Source organism: Artemia franciscana, chromosome 2, assembly GCF_032884065.1.
Source record: "Artemia franciscana chromosome 2, ASM3288406v1, whole genome shotgun sequence".
In the NCBI taxonomy this organism is placed as follows: domain Eukaryota; kingdom Metazoa; phylum Arthropoda; class Branchiopoda; order Anostraca; family Artemiidae; genus Artemia; species Artemia franciscana.
In genome coordinates this window covers 33,096,673-33,115,594 of record NC_088864.1, presented here as the reverse complement: position 1 = coordinate 33,115,594, position 18,922 = coordinate 33,096,673, and the positions used below count along the sequence as shown (strand labels likewise).

The 18,922-nt window shown below is 35.1% G+C and overlaps 1 protein-coding gene and 1 long non-coding RNA gene across 2 annotated transcripts in view; one reads left to right on the top strand and one right to left on the bottom strand.

Moving 5' to 3' along the window:
* Positions 1 to 18,922, bottom strand: part of LOC136040284 (metabotropic glutamate receptor 5-like) — a 206,186-nt gene that overhangs the window by 61,995 nt on the left and 125,269 nt on the right. The window contains exons 10-11 of the mRNA XM_065724531.1: positions 14,988 to 15,141; positions 11,727 to 11,853 (exon numbers count right to left, since the gene is read on the bottom strand). Coding sequence (XP_065580603.1) covers positions 11,727 to 11,853; positions 14,988 to 15,141 — 281 coding nt within the window. The remainder of the gene's footprint in view (positions 1 to 11,726; positions 11,854 to 14,987; positions 15,142 to 18,922) is intronic.
* The window catches only part of LOC136040288 (uncharacterized), a 62,316-nt gene continuing 49,735 nt past the window's right edge, over positions 6,342 to 18,922 (top strand). Inside the window, exon 1 of the long non-coding RNA XR_010620683.1 lies at positions 6,342 to 6,407. This is a non-coding gene — a long non-coding RNA (uncharacterized LOC136040288). The remainder of the gene's footprint in view (positions 6,408 to 18,922) is intronic.

The window sequence follows — 18,922 nt, the reverse complement described above, 5'->3', positions numbered from 1 at the left end:
CACGAAACCTTTAAAACCACTGGAAATGACACAGGATTAGGTAGTAGTAATTCTTGGTAATATTGGACCAGTTTTGGACTTTGGAACTAACTAAGACTTTAAGTATCTCAGTAACCAAAACTTTGACTTTATTTTGGAATATAACTAACCTAAAAGAAATAATTTTTTTCCGTTTGGCGATGTAGTATTTCACTTGTCAGCTTCATCCGCCTATATCAGCTCCATGCATTACCTAATCTCTATAAATAAAAACACCTACGTTATAATATAGCAGTTTAGCAGCAGTAATGTAGAAATAAAACAAACTTTATTTTCAGCTCTGTGTTTATATTTCTCATAACATCAATAAAAAACAAAAACAAATTATCACCATCAAAACCAAAATTTCTGGAATTAACAAATCAATATAGATTGACAGTTTTATACATACTGATGTTCATTCTGGGAAGTCTTAAGAATTTTCATTCCGGGAAGTCTTAAGAATTTTGGATTTATTATAATTTAAAAAAAAGATAATACTTAAATGTATTCTGTTTCCGGGATAGTACAAATTAAGTTCTGGTCTTTAGAAGTTCTGGCCCTGCTCCTCTTTGTGGTCTTTTCTGCTCTCTTTGATTTTGATATGGTTATTCATTCTCATTATGTTCGTTTTGGGTTTCATATATTTACTGATGGTGATTTATGGTAGCTTTAAGCTTGAGAAATTTATTGGGTTCATTTCTGCTCATCTTTGATTTAGTGTAGCTCCTTACATTTCTTGAAAACCTTTTTTATTGGAAGAAATTTTTAAAATTATTTCTGTTCATTTTTAGTTGACAGCGTCTTGTCATTGGTTAAAAAAAGAATGTTTTAAAGCTTTTCGGTTTTTCTCTGTTGGAATATAGATTTTGGCTTACTTTTTGTATATTGAACGAAATTTTCAAACAATTTTAAATTTAGTGATAAAATAATGCATTGGATGGCTGGGGACGGGGTAAGATATTCAAATATATGGGTGGAAGAACTGCACAATCTTTCGAGTATTATAAGCTGACAAAATTCTAACCCTTATCATGTCACAACCTTGAGTATAAAGCAATTCAATCAACCATCCCCTCCTCATGCCCCAAAAGCTTCAACTTAATTTCCATAGCCTTTCCTGAGATATCAAAGATACGCCCTTTTGATGGCCTTTATTACACATTCTGCATTTTGATAATTTAGGTAGATTTTCTATTTAATATAACATGAAAGTTTTAACTTAAAACCCCTTGTCGCTCCTAAGATATAAAAGATACCTTTTGAACAAAATTGGATACACTTAGTGGATTTTGATTTAGTTTAACACACTTTAAAGTTCCACCATAATGCCCTGAGTTTCTCCTGGGATATTGTGCAGACACCCTTTTGATAGTTAGGATACTTAGTCTATTTTGATTGAGTTTTACATTCCCTCAGCTTTCCCCTAGTTACGAACTAGCAAGTTCCGATTTAATACCCTATTCTATTCCTGAGATATTGGATCCGTGCCATTTTGACAACATGGATGCATTTAAAGTCTTTTGAATTAGTTCTAGATTAGTAGTAGTATTAGACGTAGAAGCTGTAGTAGTGGTAATAGTAGTAGCAGTAGTAATAGTATTACTAGTAGTAGCAGCACTAGTAGCAGTAGTAGTAGTAGCAGCAGTAATGCTAGTAGTAGTAGTAGTGGAATTAGCAGTAGTAGTAGTAGCAGTATAAGCAGTTGCAAGTTGTCGCAGTTATAAGTAGTTGAAGTCACGTGTGGTTGCTGTTTCAGTTACAGGTCGTTGAATTTGCACGTGGTCACTGTCGAATTTCCAAGTAGTCACAGTAACAGTCACAAGTAGTCAATGCTACAAGAAGTCATAGTCATTGTGTCGAGTATTTGTAGTCACAGTAGTAAGTAGTTCTAGGTGCAGGTTATTGTTGTAGTTGTAGTTGCATGTAATCACAATCGCAATTCCATGTAGTCTAAGTCGTAAATAGTTGCAGTAGCAGTAGTAGTGGTAGTTGTGGTAGTAGCAATAGTAGAATTAGCAGCAGTAGTTGTAGTAACCCCGAAAGATTCGATTGAATATCAATTTAATAAAGTTGCAGTTGCTGTCATAAATAGTTGCAGTAGCAGTAATAGTGGTAGTTGTGGTAGTAGTAGTAGTAGAACTAGCAGCAGTTGTTGTAGTAACCCCGAAAGATTCAATTTAATACTCTTTTTCTACATATTGCTGGTACGTCCTTTTGACAGACAGCGCGCATTGATTGCACTTTAATTTAGTTTAATATACACCCCAACATCCCCAAAAAGTTTCATCTTAATGTCTTTAACCATTCCAGAAATATTTCAGAGAGGCCCTTTTTATATTCATATTTAGACATCATCCTCAACATGGCCTGAAAGCTTCAACTGAACATATTCAGTCGTTCCTAAGATATCATAAACACACCTTTATGACAGCGCCTCACTTTGATGGACATAATGGCTTTTCTTTTAAGTAAAAAACCCTAGTAACATGCTATGAAAGCTCCTACATAATACCCCTAGCTGTTCCTGAAATATTGCACACACACACACTTCTGGAAATCTGAACGCATATAGTAGTTTTTGATTTAGTTTTACAATCCCCTTCCATTTTCCGTGAAAAATAAAGTTATTACCATGTTCTATCCCTGATAGATTATGTCTGGACCACTTTAACAATCTGGATGAATATTAATCCTTTTCATAACTTCAAAAGTTGTAGTAGTAGTAATAGTAGTAGCCCTGGGAGTTTCGGCTGAATACCCTCAGGCGTTCCTGATATATTACTTACGCGTCGTTTAGAAAACTAGCTCACACATAGTGCCTTTAGGGCCAGCTTTGTAACAATATAAACTTTCCCTGAAAGTTTCTATTTGTTACCCCCGTCGGTTTCTTAGATATTGCCGATAAATCCCTTTGAAAAGCCAGCATGTTCACAGTTCGCTTTGGTTAAGTTTATGGCAATATAAATTTCCCCTGAAAATCTCTGTTTAATACCCGATTCTGTTCCTGAGATATTGCATCTATACAACATAGATGCACTTAAGCTCTTTTGATTTAGTTCTTTATAACTTATAGCAGCAATAGTAGTATTAGTATAAGCCCTGAGAGTTTCAACTTAATACCCTCAGTCGTTTCTTACATATGAATGATACGCCCTTTGATAACCTGCTTTTACATGGTGAGTTTTGATCTAGTTAAACACCTCCCTTAAAAAATAATACATTATATCCTTAGTCTTCAACATCTCCCTCAACATTCCCTAAGAATAAGTAGTAGTAGCAGTGGCAATATGCATATAGTGTCCTTTGGCTAGTTAACATCCTCCTCAGAATGCCCCTAAAATTTCAAACTAATAGCCTAATCCATTTCTGGGATATTCAGGATACACCCTTTTGACAACCTATGTGCACAAGGTATCTTTTTATTACCTTTAATTTCTCCTCAACAATCCCTACAAAATTTACCTTAATGCGCTTAACTTTAGTAATTGTAATAGCCTACTGGTAGCATCAGCAATAGTAGTACTACTGGCAGTAGTATTAGTAAACTGCACATAGTGTCTTTTCATTAATCCTACACCCCCTAACCATGTACTGAAAGTTTCAAGATAACGCTCTAAGCCATTCCTGAGATCTTGTTGATACACTGTTTTGACAGCCTTCATACACTCAGCGTGTTTTAATTTCATCTCCCTCATTCCACTCAATAAGCCCTAAATTTAAACTTAATGCTCTAAGCCTTTTGGTTGATTTAACAACCCCACCAACATGCGCAGACAATGTCAACTTAATACCCTAATCCGTTCCTAAAATATTGCTGATGCACTCTTTTGACAACTTGCATATGCACAGTGTGTTTTGATTCAGCATGATATCTCCCTCAATAGTTTACTAAAATTTTCTTCTTAATGCTTTAAGCCCTCGTAAAAATATTAGACAAGCGGTAGAATTAATAATAGAAGCAAGAATATATTGCCTTTTCGTTATTTCAACATCCTCGTCAACATGTCCTAAAAGTTTTAACTTAATACTCTAAGCCGTTGCTGAAAAATTGCTGATACAGCATTTTGACAGACTGCATGGACATATAGGGTTTGGGTTTAGTTCAAAATTCTCCTGAACATTCCCTAAATAATTTCCCCTGATATCCTTAGCCTTAGTTGCAGCAGTAGTAATTATTGTAGTAGTAACAGACGTGGCATCAGTAGTAGCAATACGAATATAGAACTTCTCGGCTGTTTCAAATAATATCAGGGGGCTAATCCCCCTCAACGTGCCCTGAAAGTTTCACCTTATCGGCCTTTAGAAAACCTGCATGCATTTATTATGTTTTGATTTAGTTCACCATCTCCTCAACATTCCTTGCAATTGTCACCTTGAATCCTTTAATTTAAGTTGTAGTATTAGTAGCAGTATTATTAGTAGTAGCAGTAGTAATAGTAGCAGTAGAAAATTGTTGTATTAGTAGTATGCACAATGTACCTTTTGTTTAGTTCAATATCCCCTCAATATGCCATTTAAGTTACAACTTAGTACCCTAAACCGTTCCTAAGGTAATGCTGATACGTCCTCTTGACAACCTGCTTGCACATAGCGTGTTTTGATTTTGTTCAAAACCCCCTCAACATTTCCTGAAAGCTTCACCTTTGTACCCTTAGGTTTTTAGGACATAGGGACCAATCAGGTTCCCTTTCTCAACAACAAATACTATATGTAAGCAATGGACAACTTGCATGACATACAGTCCTTTCCCTTAGGGTTTGGGGGGGGGGTCTCGTCATCCCCAGGAGCATATTTATTTGACCTTTCGACTGTGCTGAATAAAATAGCTATCTCAAATTTTTTATTGGATGTCTTTGGGGAAATAAAGAGTGAGGGTATTTGCCCTCCAATCGCTTTTAAATCTTAAAAAGAACACAAGAGCTTTCAATGTCGAATCGAACGAGCCCCTCCTGAGTTTCTGTGATAAGTCCTTCCATAAAAAGCGGCTGATTAAATATATATATATATATATATATATATATATATATATATATATATATATATATATATATATATATATATATATATATATATATATATATATATATATATATATATAACCTACTTCGCTCTTAACTTAGGCAGTACTATTGCGGTGCCTCGGTAAAGGTAAGTGACAACTTGAAAATACGTTCACCCTTCGCCGTATGAAAAATGTGTGTGGTTTGCTGTAAATCCAAACGAAAAGAAAAAAAAGGAGTTCGTGCATATCTAATATCTTTCTTCCAGAAAATCTTCTTGATAAAGTCAATTTAGCCTAATTCCAGATTGCTTTGTTGGCACACAGCGCACAACTTCGTTTATTAAGATATTGTTTTTCTTTATTTGAGCGTTGTCTATCTGACATTTACGATTATTGAATCACTGCATCACGTAATCACGAATACTGCATAAAATAAGTTTCTTACAAATATTATTCTGATGCAATTTTCTTTTCTAGTTTATTCCACTTCTAAAAAAGCGAAAAATAATGCATGAATTAGTAAAACGGGGAGTGTTACACCTCAAAATTTAATTATGTTCTGGGTTTCTTAATTTACCATGCGTTTCGATCTTGTGTATGGGTCCTTCTAAAAAAATTTTTCTTTGTTTTTCGCTTCTGCTGAAATACCTCAATAATTTCTCAGTGACAGGTATCCTAATTTAGGCTAGGTGTAGTCAGGGTCTTAGGAATGCTCAAGTCTATCCAATATTACAAGCAGCGGAATTTATGTGAGATGTTTTAGTATTAACACGATAGCCTTAACGAAGTTAAAAATGATGTAGGCTTATCACATAGGTGTTACATTTTTTCAAGGGGTTTTCCGATAGGACATATGATTGTAGAGAATAGGGATAGGATTTTTTAATAGCAGATTCAAGTTTCTGAGACCCTGTATAAGGGGTAGACTAAACAAAGGGTGACCTGGCACTGTCTTAACACCCCGTGCACCCCTGGAGAACCCTAAAGCTCCACATGGTATCAGATAAAAAGTATAGCTTTTTTCATCAAACGTTTTAAGAGATAAGAAAATTGGCACTGTGGGATGGTGAGACACAGTAAGTATAGTTTTAGGAGCTAATGCCCCAAATTTTACAAATAGCCTTATAGAACAGAGTTGTCATATATTCATTGTAATAGTAAAGTTGACATATGCAAATAGTCAAAACCGTTCATGCGAACGTGTATGCGAACATGTCCAGCTTTTATGACTGAGGGACCCGAAGTTTGAGCCTTGGGCCGCTAACACCCAAATTCAGCATCTCAGTTTTGCCAGTATAAGCAGGTAGTTCCTGTTTTGATTTACCATCATTCAGAGAGTATTTAGCGAGTGGTCATAAATAATTATATGTTACCCATAAAATCAGTAAGTTTGAAGTCAAACAGTTTGAAATAAAAATATGGGGGACGGATCCCTCCCCTCAAAGTCTCCACAAGCTTCATTAGTAAAAATTTTTGTAGCTTTTTGACTCGTATGTGGCTTAATCTGATGGACCATAGCCTTAGTCGTGCTCCTGAGGAGCACGACTAAGGCTATGGGAGAGCACGGAATCAAATGGGAAAGTAGGACTCTCTTAAACATAGATTAAACAGATGATTTCAGTGTCCTAGATGAAAATTTTAGCAAAAGGAATTGTTTTTGGAGTTTTTGAGAGTTGAAGGCGCAAGAATGGGTTTCAAAATTATTATTGAGAAGAATAATTAGCACAGACTGGGAATAAGTCATTGTGAAGAAGTAATAATGGGTAACAAGAAGATCGATCGAGTGGATAGCCCCACCTACCTTGACACTATTGGTAGCAAAGATGGTAGATGCAGTTAAGGCTTTATAAGTAGAATAGCAAAGACCCAGGGTGTTTTTCACGGTAGAAAACAAAAGCTTGGAAGAAAGGAAGATACGTCTGCGAAACCAAGATTAGAATATTGGAAGCTATAGTAACGACAGGGGTCAAATATGGTTCTTAAGCGTGAGTGCTTCAAAATAAGGAGGAGGATTTGCTAGATGTTGTCAATAGGAATCGTCTACGGATTCTTTTGGGTACTCATTTGACTACCCGTATTTCGAACAGTAGTTTGTATGGAAAATAGAGGAAAACCCCCGCTTTCTAGGGCTAGATTGAAAGAAAGGTTAGATGGTTAGTACATGTTTTATAGATAAATGAGACATATTGCCAAAGAGTATCCTTTTCGGCCAACCATCTAGGGCCAAACAAAAACAGGTTGATCTCAAATGGGGTTTCTTGAATCACCCTCTTGAATTGCTTGCTAGGGTGGGCTAACCACATATTGTTACGTTGGCGTGAATATGCATAGCCATGGCTAAAAAAAACGTAGCATTTCCATTAAAACCTTAACTCTTTCTTTGGTTTAGAAATAACTCTTAATTTGGTTTAAATTTATCTCGAATAACAAACTCCCTCTGGAATTGGTTGCTAGGGGGCCCATTTGCAATTGGATGTTAGAAGTCCCACTGAAATTGCACGGTCGGGTTCCATTGGAATTGCTTACTAGGCCCCCCGGTGGAATTGCTCGTTAGGGGATTTGTCAGCCATATATTGTCACGTTGGCGTGAATACGCATAGCCATGGCTAAATCAACTGTATCATTTCCATTGAAACCTCTCAGAAATAACTCTCAATTTGGTTTAAATTTATCTCTAATAACAATCCTCTCTGGAATTGGTTGCTAGAGGGCTCCCGTTGGAATTGGAAGTTTGCGGGCCCTTTTGGAATCGATAACTAGAGGGGTGGGTTAGACACATGTTGTCACGGTGGATTGAAATATGCTATGTCTTGGTTCAAAGAAACGTGGCAATTCCATTAAAACCCCTCAGAAATGCCTCTTAATATGGCTTAAATTTTCCTCTAATAAAAGCCCCTCCTCAAGAATTGGTTGCTAGAGCCCCCGTCTTTCTTTAATTCATGGTTCTTTATGCTTACGTTTTATCCCGTATCAGGTTTTTTTTCAAGTTTTGTTTTTCCATTTGTTGAGTTTTAACTACTTTTTCTGTGGTTTCTAGGCTCTTTTCGCTTATATTTTTATCCTATATCAGGTGTTTTGACGTTTTGTTTTTTTGCTTGTTGCGTTTTAACTGCTTTTTCTATGCTTTTAACTGCATTTTAGGATTTTATAACGTTTTTCTATTAATAAAACTTTTATGTACAATAAAAAGTCTGTGTCTTTTTAGAGTACTTTGTCCAGGACAAATCTTCAATACGTAATTATTTACAATGAAATATCTAAAACAAATGCTATGTAAAATCTGCTATGTAACTCAACCTAGCTAGATCATAGCATAAAATTAATAGAATGTAGCAATCAAGTTCATCTAATATACCAAAATCAAAAGATTTGTTGAATATTTTACACGGTTCAGAGACAATGGCTAGGAAGCACGCGAACCTTAGGTTTTTTTAAGCGTTTTTACTAGAGATTATTTCTCGAATAATAATAGTAGAATGGCTTGTTGGTCTAGATGTCCAAGGCCCAGTTCCATTGAGGGGAAGCCCTTTTCGAATCCTAACGTGGATATTAAATCCTTTGAATATAAAGGTACCCTGGGAAAATACGTCTTGTAAGAAAAAAACACCTTGAAAGAAATTGAAATCCTGAAGAAAAAAAACTATTAGGTAAGAACTAAAGAAATCATGAAGAAAAACGTCCTTAAGAAAAATGTCATAGAAAACGTCTTGGGATGTCCTAAAAAACGTGTTGAAGAGTAAAATATCTTAAAAAACGCCCTGGGATTTCTTGAAACATCTTGAAATGTCTAGAAGAAAAATGCCTTTAAAATGTCTTGAAATGTGTTGAAAAATGACTCGAAGAAAAATTAATTAATAAAATGTCTTGAAATATCTTGATACGCCTTGAAAAAAATTCTTGAAGAAAAATGTCTCAATACTCCTCACCCCTTGACTAGTTGACTCAACCATTCCCTATCACGCTAAAGCCAAAAGTAAACACATCGTATTACGTAAACCAAAAGCAGACACACCCTATTACGTAATACCTTTTTTCCTGACTCGCAGCCTTCTGAAGGTTTTTTAAAGGCTCTCTGTTACGTAACAATTTTAGAAAGCGTGGGGTAAAGAAGCCCTGAAGGTTTTTAAAGAACTATATTAGAAATCTTGGGGGTAAGGAAGCCCCTGAAGGTTTTTAAAAAGCTCTTGTACGTAAGAACCACGGTAATCCTGGAGTAAGGAAGCCCTGACCCTCGTAGGTCTTTTAAAAAGAAACTTTTAGGTAACATGCATCACTTGGAAAACCACTCCAATTACGTAACATGCACCTGCATCTCTGAGAAAACATTCCCTATGACATAACTAACACCTGCTGGCTGTCTTGGAATCTAGGGATAGGGCACTTGTAGAATCCACTTTGGTCAAATGGCGGGATACAGCAGTTGTGAGACGTATTACTCTGTCACTACTTGTGTAAAGAGGGATACTTCGAATAGATGTTGGTGGAGAAAGAGCATGTTTAGCTGTTTTACCCTCAGGTGGCTTAGTGATGCAGTGAGCTTTTGGTAGTAGTACTAGTAGTAGCAGTTTTAGTAGTTTCTTTCCTTTGATATCCACTGATTTCAAACAAACAGAAAAAATAAGGGGTAAAACAAAAAGGTTTTATTTTGAACGATCTCCTAAGGTTTTTGCAAGATACACCTGGCACTATAAAGGCAGTAACACTGGCCTTGTTGGGGGCAATTTATGTTTTTTTGTTTTTTTTTGTCAAATATCTATCTTTCTTATGTTTTTTAAGTTTACTTCTTTGTTCACAGTAATTTATATTCGGTTTAGATTTGACATATTTTATCAGCTAATCAGCTTTTTTAAGTTCTCAATTCGCTCTTAATTTCCCACTGAAAGGCTTCATTTTTCTGAATTTCAGAAAAAAATTAATGCAATTGTGTGGGCTTAAAACTTTTTTTTAAAGAGGTAGAAGTGTATGGGGCAAACGCCCAGAAGACTATCAACGGCCTCTTCATTCATACAAATTAAAATCCATATTTTACTTTGTTGCCAATCAGATGTATCGTGTCTGTCTTTCTTTTAAAAAATAACTCAGGCGACTTTATTTGACATAGTCAATCCACAGAATTTGGAATCTTTGCTCATAAACTTGAGTAATCTGGTTGCCAGCATAAACACACTTTTTCCTTTAGTGACACAAAGAGCGTTGGGTGGAAGTGAAGTTAAGTTATCCTCTAATCGGTTTTGTTCCTTAAAAGGTGCACTAGATTTCGGAATTTGTGATTGAGTGAGTACCACTCAAAATTGTTATGGCTTTCTTTTCTGTGTGATTACCCGTGGAAAAAAATCCATGTAAGAAAAACACACCTTGTCAAACAGTTCGTGGTAACGAACCGTAAGTAAGGAGTGACGCGGCTCAATAGTAACCAGAACTCTAAAAAATAGAATTTTGACACCGACAGATATAGAAAAAGAATTGGCTTATTATGTTGATTCTAAATATTTAAGTTTAATTAAGTTTAGCGTTACCCATGAAAGGCTAAGAGTGTGAAAAAACTTGCCTGATTTTCTATAAATGGGGGAAATGCCCCCTAAGAACCAAAAAATCTTAACGAAAATCACACCATAAGACTCAGAAACCTATTTCAGAGGTTTCAACTTTCTACCTGCAAAAACGCTGAATTTTCTATTTTTTGCCGGAAAAAAGATCAGGGGGGCGTGTTTATTTGTTTTTTTCAGTAATGATCGTATTGATCCAGTGGATCTAGAATATCGGTAGAAGGCTCACTCGAACGGAAATTAAAAGTTCTAGTGCCCTTTTTTAAGTAACCAAAAAGATAGGAGGGCAACCAGGCCTCCGCACCGCCTCTTTTTTCAAAAAATTGTCCGACCAAAATTGTAAGATAGCCATTTGGCTCATCAAAATTGATAGGCCCAATAACTATGCCTTTAAACATAACACAACCACCAGCCCCAGGGAAAAGGTCTCTAATTATGAAATTTCTTATTGTTTACCCTTAGTATTTATTATTGGGAAGTATGCATACAATTTCGGGGGAGGGGGTGAACTTTCTGTTGGGGGGCTTTCCAAGGTGAAATGTTTCATGGGGAGGAAATTTTCCACGGGGTAAGCTTGTCAGGGGAAATTTTACACTGAAAAATTTGCTAGAATACAAAATTCTTTTCATATGTCTTGCTTTCTCTTTTTGTCTCAATTCAACGCGTAGAGTTGTTAAGGGTAATTGTCCCGGGAATATTTTCACCGGGATTGAACTGTCTAGAGTATATTCCCTCAGCGAGGGGAATTTTTCGTTGGAGGTGGTGCCATATTTCCTGGCACTATTTAAAAAACGATCAGAAACTAAATAGTAAAACAAGTTTTTCAACTTAAAGTATGGAGAAACATTAAAAATAAAAAACAAGTAGAAATGATCACGTATATGAAGGGTATTGCCCCCTCCTCAAAGCCTCGCTCATTACGCTATAGTTTGAGTTTTGTCCCGGTTTATCCAGGATTAGGCTGAAATGATAATACAGAGAGGACCGCAAATTGTTTAGAATTTTTCGGGTAAGTATCTAGGCTAAGGTAGAAATTGGTTTGTATGGAGGAAGTGTTATTGCCAATGTCAACTGGCAAATTTTAGTTCACCTTATGATAAGCTTTACAGGTAAAGAATAAATTTCGATACAAATAATCTAGGGTAGTCGTTTATTACCTGTTAAGTTTTCATTAGGCCAAGTTCCAAGGTCACAAACAAAACACGTTGCTTCATTCAAGATAATTTCATTGGTATCACATGGAACACAAACCCAGCAGCAAGGATCCATTTCGTCTATGTGGCGCTAAAAACACTAGAGGTGATTAATGGAATATTCTGCTGCTTAAAAATAGAAAAAAATTATAAATATCTAATGAAGCAAAATTTATGTTCCGTTCAGAAAAGTCCCAATCGAACGTTTTAAAATGAAATTGGAAAGAAAGTAATAAATTAGAAACATTTGATTTTGTTGGCATAACTTAATAGATAAAAAAAATGAAATACTCAAAAAAGTAACACTTTTGGCGCTATATTTGAAACAAAAGGAACAGTTCAATTTTGTATATAACCAAAAAATATTTAATCTTAAGGAAAAACTTTACCAAAACCACTCAATGTCTATCAAGTAAAAAATCATCGAGTGTACAAATTCAGAAGCAGGATAGTTATGCTACTTTTCATGCTAAAAAAAACAATTGCCTTTCTTCAGTAATCACAGAAAGCACTAAATTTAGTGCTTGCTATAAAAAATATTTGGCCCAATTTTTTTTATACATATTTGGAATGCACTCTAGTCTATGCATATTTACTCTTTCTGCGTTTTCTTTAAAGGAGAATAGCAGGCCTACATAACGTCATCACGCAGACAATGTTCTATTCGAATTTTTGGCTGAGATTTGCGGTCTAGGCCTATAACACTTTTTTTTGTATTGCTTGTTTGATTATTTTTGTTGAATTATTTAAATTCAATTTAAAAGTTTCTTCTCTTTTTGATATGGGAAAGTAGATGCTTTACTAAGTAACAGTACAAAATATAAGTTTAAAGTTTTTCTTTGGCAAGTATCAAGCAAGTTACAAGTCAATCTTACCACCGCTTTTCTCTTATCTTTTTTCTTCAAATTGTTGTCTTAACCTTCAAGCAAAAAGAGTAAGATGTAAAAGGATTTATTTTTACGTACTTGAGCTTTTAGGTAAAACAAAGAGATGAGAGGCTTTTGTTTACCAAGAAGCCATTTGCTTACACGCATATCCCCAAAGAGAGGTCCTTGTAGGTATTTCTAGTGAGTGGAAGAGAAGTCAAATAATGTCTTGCGACAAAAATTCTTTCTCTGTAGAAAATATTGCCCCATAAACTAAATATTTGGTGAGTTTATTTGTGACAAAAATTCCCCATTTTCCCTTCTGTTTCCTCATCCCTGAGGGACGCTTAAAAACTGAACATTATTAAAAACCAACAAAGATTCATTTAAGTAGGTTTGTTTGTAAGTAATAAGACTTAACCAACCCAAACAAATTAAATTTTTTAACTTTAATTTATTTTTCAGATATTGTTTTGTTATTGGTTATATCCTCATTTTTGACTTTTTTATCATAAAGTTTCAAATACTTAAACCGCTGTTTTAATTCTTTTCTCATGGACAGCGACGGTCTTTTATCATAGGCAAAAGCTTTTGTTAACATAATAAAGAAAAACAGGCTACTAATTTGTGTTATTTTGAAGCTAATTGCAGCATTTTTAATTGTTTAATGAACAAACAATACATGTTCTATATATAAGAGGAGCCGTTCGCCTTCCTAAATCCCAAATTCTTTACGCTGAAGTTTATGTTCTGATTTACTGAGAGCATACCTCTTATCTTTAATATGTTGAAACTTAAGCTTACAAAATTTGAGATCCTGCTCATATTGGGTCAATCTGTTTTCATACAAGTTTTGACGTCAACCTTCACTTTCACTTAAAAAAATTCTTGTTTTATATTTTTTGAAGTCCAAGAACAACAAACTGTTTTGAAGGATATCACAATGAACCAAATTGAACTGTTCTATTTATCGACCCTGGCACCTCTGCACCTCATAAATAGCTAAAGAAAAGAAGCTCCTTGTCAGGAACATCTTGAGAAAGACAGCCTATACTTTTGTGGAGGATAGTAGACATTCAGTCAAGGCGGTATCCAGGGGGGGGGGGTAACCGGGTTAGAACATTCTCCACTCCAAATCTTTGTCTGAATCATAAAGAAGTAACAAAAATGCATATAAACGAACTTTTGAAGCGTTTTGGGAAGTTTTTGTACCTCCCCCCCCTCCCCGAATGAAAATCCTGGATACACCCTTGCGAACATTAACTCATGTTGACAAGTGCAACTACAATCAAATATCAGGATAATTAATAAATCAAAAATAAAAAAAATTGAAGAACAACGATAAACTCGTACTGCAGATAAAATATTAGGTAAAGGATAGAACAAACCAGTGATACTGATAACGATATATAAACATTTTTAAACGTCTTGTTTTTTTTGCTTCTTCTGCTTTTTACTATCTTTCTTTTATACCCTTTTTTTGTTTTTCCTTGGTCTTTTTGTCTTGTTCCTTCTACCATGGAATCGTCAAAACTATATAAGCAAACCATTAAATCCTTGTTATTATTCAGAAATACTTCGTGGATGAAACATAACTATTTACGAAACAGCTTGTTGATACTAATCATGCACAGATCTATAATCGCTTAAATTAAGGAACTGATTTGAGAATTTATTGTCTAATCCGACATACACACATGCTGCGCACCTGATTAGTATATTCTCATTATTTCAAATCAATTGAATGATTCAATTTTGTTAAAACAATTATTTTCCTGGGTTTTCCCTTGGCATTTGACCAAATTGGTATCAGGAAACTAATGAAAACTACGAAATGCAATGGCTTTATATTTCTTAATTCTATGATAAAATTTAGAATTGGATGATTTTTAGTTTCGTAGAAAGCCTCACCCATCAACGAATAAAATATCTAGATTGATTTATAAGAAGCAAGTATATAGGGTGTATACAAATTTTGACCTATGCAAAACAAGAGTCGGCAAATTTCAGCCCAGAAAAATTATTTCAAAATAAATTCCCATTAGTCGAACCAACGTAATTGACCAAAGAAAAAAAACTTAAGAAACTCCTAATCTACCTGAAATTTAATCGGTGCTTAGTTTAAACCTCGTAAGACTCTGGCAACACTTGAACAACAGAACTTTAAATTTAAATTAATAATAAGTTAATTTTACTGGGTGAAATTCTGCGTGATTTAAATTTTACCATATTGGGGATGGACTTCCTTTATGCTTAAGGACTTCTTCTGTTAAAAAATAACTAAAACTTTCGTTCAAAAACACAATCAACATTAGCATCTCGATTCTAAATCCTCAGAAAAACCCAGCCACAACAATACCTTGACCCATCCACTTGAACATGGTTGCGAGCAAACACTACTAACACTCGGTGCAACATTGCCAATAATATCTAAAGTTCCATTGTCCCATATACCAATTCGATCGTACCCATACAGACCATTTGGTTGTCGTTGAAAGCTCATGATGTCGTACCTATAATTAAGGCCGTGTTTTTTAGCGCTTCGTACAGCTAATTACAAAATATATAAAATTAACCCAGATACTGTCCTTTGTGTGGTGCCCAGATAATTTCTTTAAATTTTTAAACGTGAGTTATGTAAAACACAAAACAAACTTTGAGAAATAAAAAAGAAAAAAGGCATATTTTTGACTTTAGAAAATGAATTTCGTTTCCGTCAGTGTAAAAACCACCATACCACAGCAAAAATTGGCTTATTACACTAAAGATTAGACTAAACCTTAGATCTTCAAAAGAGAAATCGATTGGTGTCTCCAACTCATTTTGTTCCAAAAAGGTGACTCATCTCCACTTGGCTTAACACCACGAAAATTTACACTCGATTGCCTTTTTGAAAACTGAAAACTATATTATTTAAAGCAATTACACACCAATAAGCCCTTCAATCCTTGTGGTATTGTGAAAAATACTGTTGATCACATTTCAATTGCCCCTATCCTTGAATGATCGTTCTTAAAACATTTGGGACAAAGTATTATACTTGAAAGTAAATAGTAAGGGCCGAAGAAGGGGATACCGTCACATACAGAGAATAATTTCTGTTCATTTTAAATTTCAGTGTCACCCTTTCCTTTCATTCGCGAAAACTTGTTTTTTGAAGTTTGATTTCTTTTTGTTTTAATACCACTGAGGCTACCCTACAAGTAAGGAGGGTTGCGACAATCTCAAATCTGACTCTGTAAATCAAACTAACTTTTGCAGAGGAATGTTGAGAGGGATGCTGAACTGAATCAAAAGATACAATGTGCATCCAGGTTGTTAAAAAAGTGTTTTTTTTTAGCAATTTCTCAAGTACTGTTGAGAGTATTGAGTTGAACTTCCACAGAATATTGAGGGGGATGTTGAATTTAATCAAAGATTATACGCATTGCGGTTGTAAAAAAGGCGTATATGCAATATGTAAGGAACACTAACGGTATTTTTTTTAATGCTTCAGGAAATATTGAGGAAGATGTTAACTTAAATAGAAAGATACTATACGCATTCATGTTCTTAAAAGGATGTGTCTAAAAATCTCGAGAATTGTAAGGGTATTAAATAATATTGTTCAGAACGTGCTGAGGGAGATTTTGAAATCATAAGCAGCGCAATAACGCTACCTATTTTTTGCTGTTGTTTTTTTGGTTCTAGACCAGGGCACTTCGTATTTAACAAAAGGTCGTAGAAACTTCAAATAGGGCTCATTCAAGTATTGTAGGCATAAGGCTTTTAAAGGGTGCCCTCTCCCTTCGAATCTCGGTCCCGGCACTATTTCAAGCTAGTGAATATTTGGCAGAGTTTCTTCAAGACGCAGGTTTTTTTTTCTTCGAGATTTCTTTGGTTGTTACGTAACAAAATTACTTATGGAAATGTTTAATAACTTAAGGGGCCATGTAGAAACAACCATGACGGTCCACCAGTTAAGTGAGGAGCCCTCGGTTGTGAAAAATTGATCATAGTCTAACGTTTACATATGTAGATGACATAATTTTGCATGGAGGCTTACAAAAGCTTTTGTTTGGATTCTCAAATTCATGTTATGACGTTAAAAAATGACTGTCGCACCGACATTTTGACTGACGAATTCAGAGGGTTTGAACTGGATTTATTACAAGTTTCAGAAACTCATATCCCAGGGATAGGAAGCATAAAATGAGGTGAAATAGAATTTGTTTGCTCAGGCAGGAAGGATGGGGTACATAGACAGGGAGTAGGGCTCATGATGAATAAGGAAGCTGCTACGTCTTGCTTAGGCTAGAAAGGTATTAATAATAGAATACTAATTGCTCATTTTATTACTAAAAAGTTCAGGGTATCAGTTATAGTAGTATATGCCCCTGTTGAACCAACTGATGGAGATACTAGTGACTCAGATGAATTTTACTTACAGTTACAGGAGCAAATAGACAGGGTGCCAGGTAGAAATATGGTGTTTTTGCTAGGAGATTTTAATGCCCAGGTTGGTAGAAATAGGGATAGATGGTATCCAAGCCTAGGTAAATTTGGCGTAGGAAAAGAAAACAGTCATGACTATAGACTTTTGCAATTTCGTAGGTATAACAACCTAGTTATAACCAAAACAGTGTTTGGTCACAAAATGGCCCATAAGCTGACATGGTATTCATATGATGGTAAGACAGCAAACCTTATTGATTATGTTACTGTAAACCGAAGACTAGAAGGATCAATACAAGATACAAGGGTATATAGGAGTGCTATTATTGATGTTAAAAGCAAAGATCACCATCTAGTAGTGTCTAAGGTTAATTTAAAGCTAAAATTTTTGAAGGGTAACTACCTGCCGGAAAGTTATGATGTTGGTAGACTCCAGGATGAAAAATTGAGGAGAAACTTCCAGGATCAATTGAATACTAAACTTGAGAGTTTAAAATTTGACAATGTGGAAAATGGATGGAATAATTTTAGAAAAACAATTTGTGAAGTTGCTTATGGTGTCTTCAGGAAGAGTGCTAAGACTGCAACTAGGAATATTTGTGAAAAAGCTTTAGGTTCAATAGAGAGTAGAAGGGGTTTGTACAAGAATTATCTGAGCGATAGGTTGCATGAAAACAGAAGGAAAGTAAAGAAACTGGAGAAAGCATTAAAATATGAACTGAGGAGATGTGAAGTGGATGCCATGGATAAAATTCCTGAGGATCTGGAAGATGCGGCTAGACGACATAATAGTAAAATATTATACTGGCAAGTTAATAAATTGAAAGGGAGTAGTCAATCCGGACTAGTCCAAGTTAAAGATAGAAATGGGGCCACAATTAGTGATAAGGAAAAAGTTAAAGAAAGATGGGTGGAACATTTTGAGAATGTGCTAAACCGAGATACAGTTGCAGGAAAAGATATAGATGAAAATGAAAAGTTTGTGATAACTTAGATGTGAAGGAAGATTTGTTTAGTGAGGAAGAATTGGCGACAGTACTAAAAGGATTAAAAATAATAAGGCTCCAGGTGCTGATAGTGTGATAAATGAGTTTCTTAAATATGCTGACTCTGAGGTTATGAATAAGCACTGAAGATTATGAACATGATTTTTGAAAAAAGAGGAAGTACTTAATGATTATGGGAAAACCTTAATTAAACCACTGTATAAGAAAGGTGACAAGAGTGAGTGTCGTAATTTCCGAGGCATTAGTCTGGTCTCTGTAGGTAGCAAATTACTGAGTAATTTGATACTTTTTAGACTAAGAGATGCTGTAGACAAAGTTTTAAGGGAAGAACAGTGTGGTTTTAGAAAAGATAGAGGATGCGTCGACCAAGTTTTCATTCTTAGGTTAATAATTGAGAAGTCCCTTCGTTGTCAAACACCTTTGGTCCTCAGTTTTATCGATTATGAGCAAGCTTTCGATTCTGTTGATAGAAGAGCGTTAGCAAAGGTCATATCCTTGTATGGTATACCAGAAAAATACATTAAAGTGATTTTTGCTATGTACGAGAATAATGCTGCTGTGGTTAAGGTAGGAAATGAGGTTAGCAACTGGTTTTGTATTAAATCAGGAGTTAAGCAGGGTTGTGTTCTATCCCCTTTTATATGGATCATTTTGATGGACTTCGTCTTAAGGAGCACAGGAAAGGCAATTGGAGACCACAGAATCAAATGGGAAGTAAAAACGCTACTGGACCTAAATTATACTGATGATTTAAGCATATTAGACGAACGTGTGAGCAAAATGAACGAATTTTTAGAGGTTTTGCGAGTTCAGGGTGCTAAAACAGGCTTGAAAATTAATGTGAAGAAGACTA